The following is a 12,323-nucleotide window of genomic DNA, read 5'->3' as shown; positions in this document are numbered from 1 at the left end:
CCAATAATTGGTTTGCATATGTGTACAGCTCTGGTAATGGGTACATTCGCACCCACCTGCACAAATGTACTTCAAAATGTAACAATCAAAATAAATATGACTTTTTTTGTTTTGTTTACTAGGGCATGCATGTATAATATGCATTAGTTTGACCATTTAAAATCAACGATAATAAAAAGAAGATGCTTGGAAATAGCATAAAAATGCCCCAAAAACTTGGAAAAACGCGATTCATAGCGTTACTTTTTGGTGTAACCATCGTGAGCGTTCTGTTCAGGTATATTTCTTTTATATTTTGATAAATCATCATATTTATGTATTACTAAATTTAAATAGGTATTAATCAATCTTTAAGCTGTGTGTATTTGATTTCAGTTGGCTTTTGACATCTTATTTAGAATTGTAGTTGAAACTTTTACAACCTTGTGTTGCGCTCATGATGGCGTAACCAAACTAGATTTCATTTAATGATCTTATTTTGAATATTTACTCCCTTTTTTATATTTAGTATATTTAAATATTCGTTTATAAACATTGAATACATTTCAAATAACAATAAAATGCAATTGCATTCATCTTATATGGTAATGTTTAGTTACACCAAGTCATGAGCGTAACACTAAGCTTCATCACTTTGACTTGTAATATCTCTAATTCTGGTGGTGTTTTATGCTTTTTTCTTTTTGGAACATGTACTATACATACAATACAATAAAGTCCCAAATAAAATTATGTTTCTAGCAATACTTTAATTTTACCTTTGAAAGTAACACTCCAATGTCCATTAGTGGAGCTGTATTGAAAGTAACACTCTAATGTCCATTAGTGGAGCTGTACACATAACCAAAGAATTGCTGCATAAACTGCCAGAAAGCATCTCAGGGAAGCTTATGTTTTTTGCCGGCGCAACAAGTGGTGGCTCTTTCGTGACTTCTGCGCTGCTTTTTGGTGCTTTTTTGTGAACTATTGGATCAGCCTCCGGGGAGCCTTTTGGCCATGGCCATGTTTGCACTGTAGACCAGCTGTTGGCTCTCTGCCACACCGGAGTCCGTGTGGAGAGACCGGAGGAAGAGACAGAAATGCAGAGTTAGCGTAGAGCGCCGGGATGAACAAGCCTCACACAGCTGAACGAGCTTGCATTGGACACTTTGGTCTCTCGGAGTCAACTCCCTTGGTTGCTTTGTTGGGTCTGTTCCTGTCTCTGGCCGTGCGGACCCCCCTCCCCAGCAGAGGATGGCATGGAACACCGCAGAGGCCACATGGTGCAATCTTATGTGCACAATATGTATTATTTATTGCAATTTCTTTTGGTTTTTCATTGTTTTACTTTTGTAGCTGTATGTAGAGCTGGTACTGCTGAAGTGGCAGCTGGTTGCATCAGCTCTGTGTTCTTTTAATGTTTCCGTCTAGTTTTTATGTGTTTTACATTGTTTGTGTATATGCACAGCAACCACATCATTTCCCCACTGCGGGATAAATAAAGTATATCTTATCCTATCTGGCACTTTAGAGAAAAGGTTTTCCTGGTTTTCACTGTTCAGGGCATTGTGTGGGGCACAGAAGCGCTATGCTGATGTCAACGTGGATCGAGAGGGCTGTGGTGGCAGTGGGGTTACGGTTATGGACAACGAAAACGAGTGAATTTTATGGATGGCATTTTGAATGCACAGATATACTATATTGCCAAAAAATGTTGGCGACCCATCCAAATGATGAGAATCAGGTGTCTTAATCACTTGGCCCGGCCACAGGTGTATAAAATCAAGCACTTAGGCATGGAGACTGTTTCTACAAACATTTGTGAAAGAATGGGCCGCTCTCAGGAGCTCAGTGATTTCCAACGTAGAACTGTCATAGAATGCCACCACATTTCGGACTGCATTGTGCCAAGTGCGAAATTTGGTGGAGGAGGAATTATGGTGTGGGGTTGTTTTTCAGGAGTTGGCCTTGGCCCCTTAGTTCCAGTGAAAGGAACTTTGAATGCTCCAGGATACCAAAAAATTTTGGACAATTCCATGTTCCCAACATTGTGGGAACAGTTTGGAGCGGGCCCCTTCCTCTTCCAACATAATTGTGCACCAGTGTACAAAGCAAGGTCCATAAAGACATGGATGACAGAGTCTGGTGTGGATGAACTTGACTGGCCTGCACAGAGTCCTGACCTGAAACCGATAGAACACCTTTGGAATGGATTAGAACGGAGACTGAGAGCCAGGCCTTTTCGACCAACATCAGTGTGTGACCTCACCAATGCGCTTTTGGAAGAATGGTGGAAAATTCCTATAAACACACTCCGCAACCTTGTGGACAGCCTTCCCAAAAGAGTTGAAGCTGTAATAGCTGCAAAAGGTGGACCGACATCATATTTAACCCTATGGGTTAGGAATGGGATGACACTTCAAGTTCATATGTGAGTCAAGGCAGGTGGCCAAATACTTTTGGCAATATAGTGTGTATCGTGACGTGATCCCAAAGCCTGTTGCTGTACCATTCACCCATGACCATCACCTCATGTTGCAGCATGATCATGTTCAAACTTATGCTAATATCCAACAACATTCTATAGGGTACAATAAACATTGTCAACTTTAGGCGCAGTAGATTGTTTTTTTCTCTCATTTGGCCAACCTACGGCACACCTGGGCAATGATCATGCAGTCAAACGACCATCGTGATATGCCACACTTGTGAAGCAGATGGATTATTTTGGCAAAGGAGAAGTGCTCACTAACAGATTCAAACTTACATTTGAGAGAAATATGCCTTTTGTGTACATAAAAAATATTTAAAGATTTGAGTACAGCTCAGGTAAATTAGAGCGCAAAAAGAAAAGCATTGTGTTTATATGTTTGTTCATTGAATAAGAGCACTGTAGCAAATTATTAGTCACACAATTTAATTAATCACGCTTGCCGTTGAGCCTACCGTTCTCTCTTCTGTTTCTATTGTAATTTTTTTTCATAACATTGGTGTAAAAAGTGATATACACTACTTTCTGGCTCCATTCTCTGGGTACACAACCTCTACAAATGTAATCCCTGATCATACACTTGTGGTTCTCGATTTAGAAAATTAGATCCGTGCTAGACTTTAGTGGCTTGCTGCAGTTACCTTTGCTGTTAACGCAGGCGAAGGCTAACATTTTTGATATCATCTGGCTCTCAGTGTATGCAAGGAACATCAGGCCTTTGGACAAATGTAATTGATGACCACTGGCCTAGGCTGACAACCTTAAGGGCACATGCATGCACGTGTGCAGGGTATTCGATGATGGCCCTCTTTACTATAGGCACACCAAATCTGATTTTTATTTCCCTCAAGTGACATTGGTCATATATTTTTTGCCAGTCCAAGTGCTCCAAAGTCTTTCAAATCTGATCTTGGGCCATATCTGGTCGTCCAAATCTGATTGGAATCTGATCTTTTCAAATATGACTACAGTAAAATGCAACCTGATTGCAAATTTTACCTCATCATTCGTGTGTGCTGCACGATCACTTTCCTTTTTGCAATTCTCTTCTTCCTTCTTCTGCAGTTATTTTCCATAATTTGCCTACTTCCCATACACAACAGCTATAGCACAAACCCACTAACACGCTGATCTGTTGTGTGGATGTTTTCTTGTGCTCAGTGGCCTTGTGGTTAGAGTGCCCGGCCTGAGACTGGAAGGTTGTAAGTTCAAACCCTGGCGGAGTCATACCAAAAACTATAAAAATGGGACCCATTGCCTCCCTGCTTGGCACTCAGCATCGAGGGTTGGAATTTGAAATGATTCCTGAGCGTGGCCACCGCTGTTGCTCACCTCACTGCCCAGTGGGTAAAAATGGGGATGGGTCAAATGCAGAGGATAATTTCACCACACCCAGTATGTGTGTGACTATCTTTGGGACTTTAACTTTAGTAGCGACTTCTTTGTTCACCTACGGAATCCAGTGTTCTGGCGAAATGAGCTGATTTGTCTAAAAAAAGTTACCAGCGGTGTATCGAATTATGCTGCTTCTGCATTAAAAAATTATACCTTAAGTTTCGAAATCCCAATTTAGATATAAAATAAAATATATGATAAAATAATCACTTACTTGTAGTGTCAGTGACAAGTCATCTCTTCACCCCCAAGAGATAGCTCATTTCGATGGTTTAACTTTGGATCTACAACTCTTGTTTTCACTTATCGAACTGCGCGTGCAAGTGACGTCGCGGCCACATTGGGTCCTGTGTGTGTTTATACTGGAGTCCGATAAAGATGACACTTTACTTGCAGTGTAAACAGTCAGCTGGAAAAAAATCAGTTTTCGAAAAAGTCCGATCTTGGCCACTTCGGCCTGCAGTGTAGACTAGTCTATATGGCACTCCTCCACAGTAACATTTCCCAAACTTTCATAATAGGAACCAATACAAAGATCTTGTGGTGCAGGGGGATGCATATAGACCTGAGTTTTATTGAAATGTTGGCAAAAACGTGTTGGAAATTAGTTGTTTTTTCAATGTGCCACTGCTTGGCATCTTGTTTCCATAGTGACACCTTCCTACTGGATCTTGTCCTCCTTTCAGCTGCAATGTCTGTTGCCTGCCACTAGATGGCACGTTAAAGCAGTTCTTGTGGCTTCAAAATGAAGGTCAACTTTTTTTCAACCTCGAGTGCTTTTGAATGTGAAGCTTGAAAAAAAAAAAAACTCTGGAAGTGTTAATCTAGCGCACTCACACCCTCTCTGACAAACCTTGTCAGGGATCATTGTGTGCAAGCATTTCCCTTCCACCCTCTCAGGCCACGCCCACATTGTGGAACATTAGCAGGTCCATTGTTAGCAGTTGCTTAGCAACACGGTGCTCGTCGTCAAGGACAACCAGCGTTCTGCCTCGCACCACTGTTGTTCACATGAGCACTCAATGTGAAGCAATCAGCTGACGTGTGTGTGTGTGTGTGTGTGTGTGTGTGTGTGTGTGTGTGTGTGTGTGTGTGTGTGTGTGTGTGTGTGTGTGTGTGTGTGTGTGTGTGTGTGTGTGTGTGTGTGTGTGTGTGTGTGTGTGTGTGTGTGTGTGTGTGTCTTCATGGTAGGGCTCTTGAAAGAGGGTGTTGACATTTTCTTCCTTGTTTAAAGCTGCCTGCATGGTTCTTGTCCAAGTCTGCCGGATCTCGACTTCGTCATAAAACTACAACACTGTCAGAGTCGTGTCCGAGACAGGAAATCCATTGGAGGCTTCTTGAAGAGGAGCATTTGTAGAGGTCACGTGGTACTTGTAGTCCTCCATGTTGTAGTCCTTTGTGTGGTGGAACTCCTGCTCAGCTCACACGCTTCACCTCTTGAGGCCGAGCGTTTCAGGTGGAGTCCGGACAAGAACGGCCACGCTGTGTGTCAGACGTTAGCATGAATCCCCGCCCACCTGTATGATTGACAGGTGTTAGGAGTTGAAAAAAGAGAAACCAAGGTTAGGAAAATTTATTCAATTACACTTAGAGCCCTCTGCTCACACGTGGGGAGGGCGGAGGTAATGACATACACAGCAAGCAGCCACCAGGAAGCAGCTGTCAACAGTCCCTCTCACACACGCACACACGTTAGTCCAGTGTGATGACCACTTCCTGTTTGGCCTCCAGGGCTGACTAGAAGAACCAACGGAAGGCCTCACCGGTCGGGACAGATGGCGGTCTCTGTGGAGCAGAGCGAGAGAAAAAAAGCTCTTTAAGGACAGAGGAAACTGCACACACACACACACACACACACACACACACACACACACCCCATCATCACTCACACTCGCCACAGGTCCAATTAGTGGGTAATGGACTCATTTGCTAACGTGCATGTTCTGCTGGAGCGTGTGTGTGTGTGTGTGTGTTAATTAGCCATGGTTTGTGGTGACTCCTTGGGGAGGTGGTGAAGACAAATCTATAATAAATTGTGACAAACACAATGTGGGTCTCACCTCCAGTGCCCCTCCCCCGCCTCCCCCCGGCTTCTTCTTGAGTTCTTCGCACTTCCGGAACTTGCAGATCTGGTGACCTGTCTTCCTGTTGCGACATGACGAACACACGCCACAGTTGATGAGGCGCCTGCACGGCCCGCAGACGCCACACCGTTTCCTCTTTCTCTTGGCTGCCGCCCCTGACGACGATGACAAGACCACACCCCCCGCAGTCACACCTGAGGGCGAGGTAGAGGCGGGACAGGGGGAAGTGTTGGCGTGCTGCTGGCAGTCCACCGGCACTCGCTGGCTGCCCGTCATCTGGAAAGCGCTGCTGGCGTCTGAAATCCCACCCCCGGCTGACCCCATCGCCATGACAATGACACCCGGGGGTAAGCCCAGGCCCCCTAAGAAGCTGCTTCCGAGAACCCCTCCCCCATTGCAGCTCCCTCCCTCTGACAGGCCCATCACATCTTGGTGGGCATGTCCTTGCTTGTTGATGCCACAGTCAGCCCCTCCTCCATAGCCCGGCGGGAAGTTCCCATTGCTCGGCGCCATAGGGTGGTGGTGGGGTGTTTGAGCAACAGGAAGTGAATGTTTTTCTGTCCGTCCACCCTCGTCGGGCCGTCCACCGCCCACCGCACCTGGTGCACCGCTGCCCTGGTGCATGACACTGCTATGGGGGTGTGAAGGGGTCATGTGACCTGAAGGTGTGGTTGGAGTTGGGTGGTGGTGGTGGTGATGCGTGGCGGCGGGCTTAGGCCGGCCCCAGAAGACTGCCGCCGGATGGTTCATGTTGTCGTGGCAACCCCAGGGCGCTGCCGCCATGGCGCCCAGTCTGGTGGCTGCAGGGGGGAAGATGGGGGCAGCCGCTGCCAATCGGGCCGCCAGCTTGGCGGACGGCGGGAAGCTGGTGACATCCATGTTAACGTTGGTCTTGTAGAAGCTGGCGATGGACGAGCGGTAGCGGTCCATCTCGCTGCTGTAGTCCAACACCGGCGCCAGCGTGGACACCTGTGACACGCAGCGCATGTCAGTGGTGGCGGTGGGCGTGGGTGGCGGCAAGTCAAACTCACCTGGCCCTGTGCACCGTAGCCATGGTGATTTGGATGATGGTGCGAGGAGGCGGAGCTTCTCTGGAGGACCGAGGACAGATCGCTCTCCACGCACACGCCGCTCGTCATCCCCGACATGTTTGTTTACTTCCCTGCGGCTCCAAGCACAAACACACACGCTGTGATGTCACACTTCCTGTCCACATGACCTCTGACCTTACTGCAAATCGCTGTTCCTTGTGTGTGCGTGCGTGTGTGTGTGTGTGCATGCGTGTGTGTGTGTGTGTGCGTGTGTGTGCGTGTGCGTGTGTGTGTGTGTGTGTGTGTGTGTGTGTGCATGTGTGTGTGTGTGCGTGTGTGTGTGTGTGTGTGTGTGCGTGTGTGTGTGTGTGTGGCAGGAAATAAAATGTGCACCCTCCCTGGAGGCGTGACTAATTAACGTGTCTGGTCAGCGTGTGCGAAGGTCACGGCGGCCAGCAACACTCCCAGGCGGCACATTAACGCCCCCCCTCCCATCCCCCCGCCTCCTCCCGCAGGCGCAGCAGGAGGAGAAAGGAGGCTAAAAAGCGTGAAGGCGGCATGCGGCGGAGGAGAAAAAAGATGCTCTGACTTACCAGGCCCGCCAGGAGGAGGAGGAGGAGGAGGAGGAGAGGAGGAAGAAGGAAAAGAGGAAGAGGAGGACCGTCTGGGAATTAGCCTGCCACGGATCATGGCTGGCGGGGAAGGAGATGGGGGGGCGGGGGCGGGGGGTAGCACCAGGAGGGATTTGTCGGTCTGTCAGTAGCAGGAGAGAGGGAAGGGGTGGTGGTGGGGGGAGGTAACGGATAATGGGGGGTGTGGGGGGGTGGATAATCACCTGGGCTTGGCACGAGCGAGCGCGAGGCAGGAAGGAGGAGAGGCAGGTGGCGAGGAAGCGGCAAGACCCTGCAGGGGGGGAGGGGGCGATGAATAATGGCGGAGGTTATGAACGGATACGTGTGTCGTCCTCACGACGCGGGGGGTGGAGGTGGGGGGTGCGGGGTGGTGCTTGTTGGCAGGCTGATGTTCGGTGACAGGAGAGGGAGGGGGAGTGTGTCGGCTCGTGCCCTCCGCTGCGTCTGGCGCCACCCGTGGCCGCGCGCCGCGTGGCGTCTGATTGGCGCCCCGGGAGAAAGAGGAGGCGGCGGCGGCGATGTGTGAAGAAGGCTGGCGGCTTTCCAACACGCACCACGTGGCCCCTCTGCTGCATTCTTATTGGTCTGCCTGTAAACAGCCGCCTTGTCGTCGTCATGTCCAAAATCATGACTTAAAATGTTTGTACAGGTCTCAAATTGTATCATATTCACATTGGCGTTGTTAGGCCTATTTTAGGGGGGCTAAAGCCACCCCTAAAATATTCTTAAGCCCCCCCTAAATAATTTGGTGTTTTATATATATACACTACCGTTCAAAAGTTTGGGGTCACATTGAAATGTCTTTAATTTTGAAGGAAAAGCACTGTACTTTTCAATGAAGATAACTTTAAACTAGTCTTAACTTTAAAGAAATACACTCTATACATTGCTAATGTGGTAAATGACTATTCTAGCTGCAAATGTCTGGTTTTTGGTGCAATATCTACATAGGTGTATAGAGGCCCATTTCCAGCAACTATCACTCCAGTGTTCTAATGGTACAATGTGTTTGCTCATTGGCTCAGAAGGCTAATTGATGATTAGAAAACCCTTGTGCAATCATGTTCACACATCTGAAAACAGTTTAGCTCGTTACAGAAGCTACAAAACTGACCTTCCTTTGAGCAGATTGAGTTTCTGGAGCATCACATTTGTGGGGTCAATTAAACGCTCAAAATGGCCAGAAAAAGAGAACTTTCATCTGAAACTCGACAGTCTATTCTTGTTCTTAGAAATGAAGGCTATTCCACAAAATTGTTTGGGTGACCCCAAACTTTTGAACGGTAGTGTATATATTTTTATTTTTTAATTTTTTTAAAAATACATGCCGATATATTCATTATAAAGTGGCCCGAATATGAGTTTAAATAAATAATCATATAACCTGTCATTATTCACTCAGTTTCCCCTCACTTCATAGCGTAAGGTAGAGCGCCCCTTTAGTCCGTCGGTATCCAATCCATTCCACTTGTTCATATAGAAAATGCCCACATCTCTCAAAATCCACTCTGCATTTTCTCTGCGACCTTGCTTGCGGTCCTGCAGGTGTATGCAGCACATTAGCACACAGCACTGCAGAACAAGAACGTGAACGGATGAATGGTGAAACTTTTTCAAGAAAGTAAGTATTCATCACTGCTTGTAGTAAAATATATATGCTCCACTTTACACCAGGTCTGTGTTTGACAAAAAGTTACATTCCCGCTCTAAAACAATGCTGCTACTTAGTTAGCTAGTTAGCCTGATATGCATCATGAAAGTCCTGGTTATTTATAAAGTTAAATGTGCACTCTTTTTTACCATTTGCTATCTTCGGGGTTACTTCCTTCTGAAGCATGAGCTGTGTTTCTCACTTTACACATGGAGGAGAACAGGAGCTGATCTCATTCACGTATGACTATCATCAGTAGATAATAATAATAATCACTCCACAACCCCTATTGACCTGTAGGAGTCAGGGCAGAGGAGCACAGAAAGTGAGAGGGGAGAGGCCTCTACTGAAAAGGTGAGTAGGAGAATAATGATACATATAAATAAATATTTTTAAAAAATGTTTTTTAAAATGGCTTATCGATAAGCCATTTCTTTTATTTATTTGGCCCTCCTAATTGTCAATCATTCTGGTGATGTTACGTAAGGACACACACACACACATATATATATATATATATATATATATATATATATATATATATATATATATATATATATATATATATATATATATATATATATATATATATATATATATATATATATATATATATATATATATATATTAGGGGTGTGGGGAAAATCGATTTGAATTCGAATCGCGATTCTCACGTTGTGCGATTCAGAATCGATTCTCATTTTTAAAAAATCGATTTTTATTTTTATTTTTATTTTTTTAATTTTTTTTTTATTTTTTATTTTTTATTAATCAATCCAACAAAACAATACACAGCAATACCATAACAATGCAATCCAATTCCAAAACCAAACCCGACCCAGCAACACTCAGAACTGCAATAAACAGAGCAATTGAGAGGAGACACAAACACGACACAGAACAAACCAAAAGTAGTGAAACAAAAATGAATAGTATCAACAACAGTATCAATATTAGTTACAATTTCAACATAGCAGTGATTAAAAATCCCTCATTGACATTATCATTAGACATTTATAAAAAAATATTTAAAAAAGAACAATAGTGTCACAGTGGCTTACACTTGCATCGCATCTCATAAGCTTGACAACACACTGTGTCCAATATTTTCACAAAGATAAAATAAGTCATATTTTTGGTTCATTTAATAGTTAAAACAAATGTACATTATTGCAATCAGTTGATAAAACATTGTCCTTTACAATTATAAAAGCTTTTTACAAAAATCTACTACTCTGCTTGCATGTCAGTAGACTGGGGTAGATCCTGCTGAAATCTATGTATTGAATGAATAGAGAATCCTTTTGAATCTTGGCAAAAATCTTAGCCACACGATTATCAAATGTAATAGGAAACTTAATTCATACTGACCAAACTGGCTTCATGGAAGGTCGACAATCTTCAGACAATACAAGGAAATTGTTTAATGTTATTTACTATGCTAGAAGTCTCCCTTATCCCACAGCAGTATGTACTGTTGATGCGGAGAAGGCATTCGACCGCATAAACTGGTCATTTATGTTTTGCACATTACGTAAATTTGGATTTGGAGATAATTTTATACAATGGATTAAGATGCTTTATACAAGGCCCATGGCATCAGTCAAAACCAATAATCATATTTCAGAACCTTTTTCGTTAAAAAGAGGAGTAAAACAGGGATGTCCTGCACTGGATTATTATTTAATTTGGTTATTGAACCCTTAGCTGCAAAAATGAGAAGTGAAAATAATATTCATGTTATAAAAATTGGCTCTCAGTATAATAAGCTACCGATGTATTGTGACGACATAATTCTCTACCTTTCACATGTTAACTCCTCTCTACACTATATCAATAATGTCATCACTGAATATGGCTGTTTATCAGGGTATAAAGTCAATTGGGACAAATGTGAAATATTACCACTTAACACTGCAAGAAATCACAAGTTCAGAACTCCAAAATTGGGTTTGGTTTTGAAATTGTGTTGCATTATTATGGTATTGTTGTGTATAGTTTTCATTTAGAAAAAAAAAATTGTTTTTGAATCGAGAATCGTGTTGAATTGAAAAAAAATCGATTTTGAATAGAATCGTGACCCCAAGAATCGATTCTTAATCGAATCGTGGGACACCCAAAGATTCCCAGCCCTAATATATATATATATATATATATATATATATATATATATATATATATATATATATATATATATATATATAATTTATTTATATAATAGATTGTATTTGTAATCTACTTTACATTTGATTACAAATCTCAAAGTGCTACAGAATTACAACTATTGGCGTTGTTAGGCCTATTTTGGCATTGTCATAAATAAATAAATAAAAAAAGGCTTATCGATAAGCCATTTGTTTTATTTTATATATATATATATATATATATATATATATATATATATATATATATATATATATATATATATATATATATATATATATATATATGTCCTTACGTAACATCACCAGAATGATTGACAATTAGGAGGACCAATAGTCAACATGATCCACAACATCCTCTAGTATACCTTTAAGTCTTATATTTATATATATATATATATATATATATATATATATATATATATATATATATATATATATATATATATATATATATATATATATATATATATATATATATATGTATATATTATATATATATATATATATATATATATATATATATATATATATATATATATATATATATATATATATATATATATATATATATATATATATATATATATATATATATATATATATATATATATATATATGTATGTATGTATGTATGTATGTATGTATGTATATATACACTACCGTTCAAAAGTTTGGGGTCACCCAAACAATTTTGTGGAATAGCCTTCATTTCTAAGAACAAGAATAGACTGTCGAGTTTCAGATGAAAGTTCTCTTTTTCTGGCCATTTTGAGCGTTTAATTGACCCCACAAATGTGATGCTCCAGAAACTCAATCTGCTCAAAGGAAGGTCAGTTTTGTAGCTTCTGTTACGAGCTAAACTGTTTTCATGTGTGAACATGATTGCACAAGGGTT

General features: G+C 42.3%; 1 protein-coding gene across 5 annotated transcripts; it reads right to left on the bottom strand.

The window, feature by feature from the left end:
- Window positions 1–4,326: 4,326 nt before the first annotated feature.
- On the bottom strand, window positions 4,327–8,096 carry LOC133661909 (uncharacterized). 5 transcript variants are annotated; one of them, XR_009828037.1, is made up of 5 exons: window positions 7,816–8,096; window positions 6,981–7,117; window positions 5,926–6,918; window positions 5,451–5,650; window positions 4,327–5,382 (listed from the first exon to the last, which is right to left on the bottom strand). XR_009828037.1 is itself a non-coding variant. In XM_062065471.1 (4 exons), exons 2-4 carry the CDS (start codon window positions 7,095–7,097, stop codon window positions 5,603–5,605), a joined length of 1,158 nt encoding a protein of 385 aa, XP_061921455.1. In that variant the 5' UTR covers window positions 7,098–7,117; window positions 7,574–7,793; the 3' UTR covers window positions 5,443–5,602. The 5 variants fall into 5 exon arrangements, 1 of the variants encoding a protein (XP_061921455.1); XR_009828036.1 differs by lacking the exon at window positions 7,816–8,096 and adding an exon at window positions 7,574–7,793; XR_009828039.1 differs by lacking the exon at window positions 7,816–8,096 and adding an exon at window positions 7,574–7,793 and having other exon boundaries at window positions 5,500–5,650.
- Between the last annotated feature and the right edge of the window lie 4,227 nt (window positions 8,097–12,323).

The sequence above is a fragment of the Entelurus aequoreus genome, linkage group LG12, assembly GCF_033978785.1.
Source record: "Entelurus aequoreus isolate RoL-2023_Sb linkage group LG12, RoL_Eaeq_v1.1, whole genome shotgun sequence".
Taxonomy (NCBI): Eukaryota; Metazoa; Chordata; class Actinopteri; order Syngnathiformes; family Syngnathidae; genus Entelurus; species Entelurus aequoreus.
This window is presented reverse-complemented; position numbering and strand designations above follow the sequence as displayed.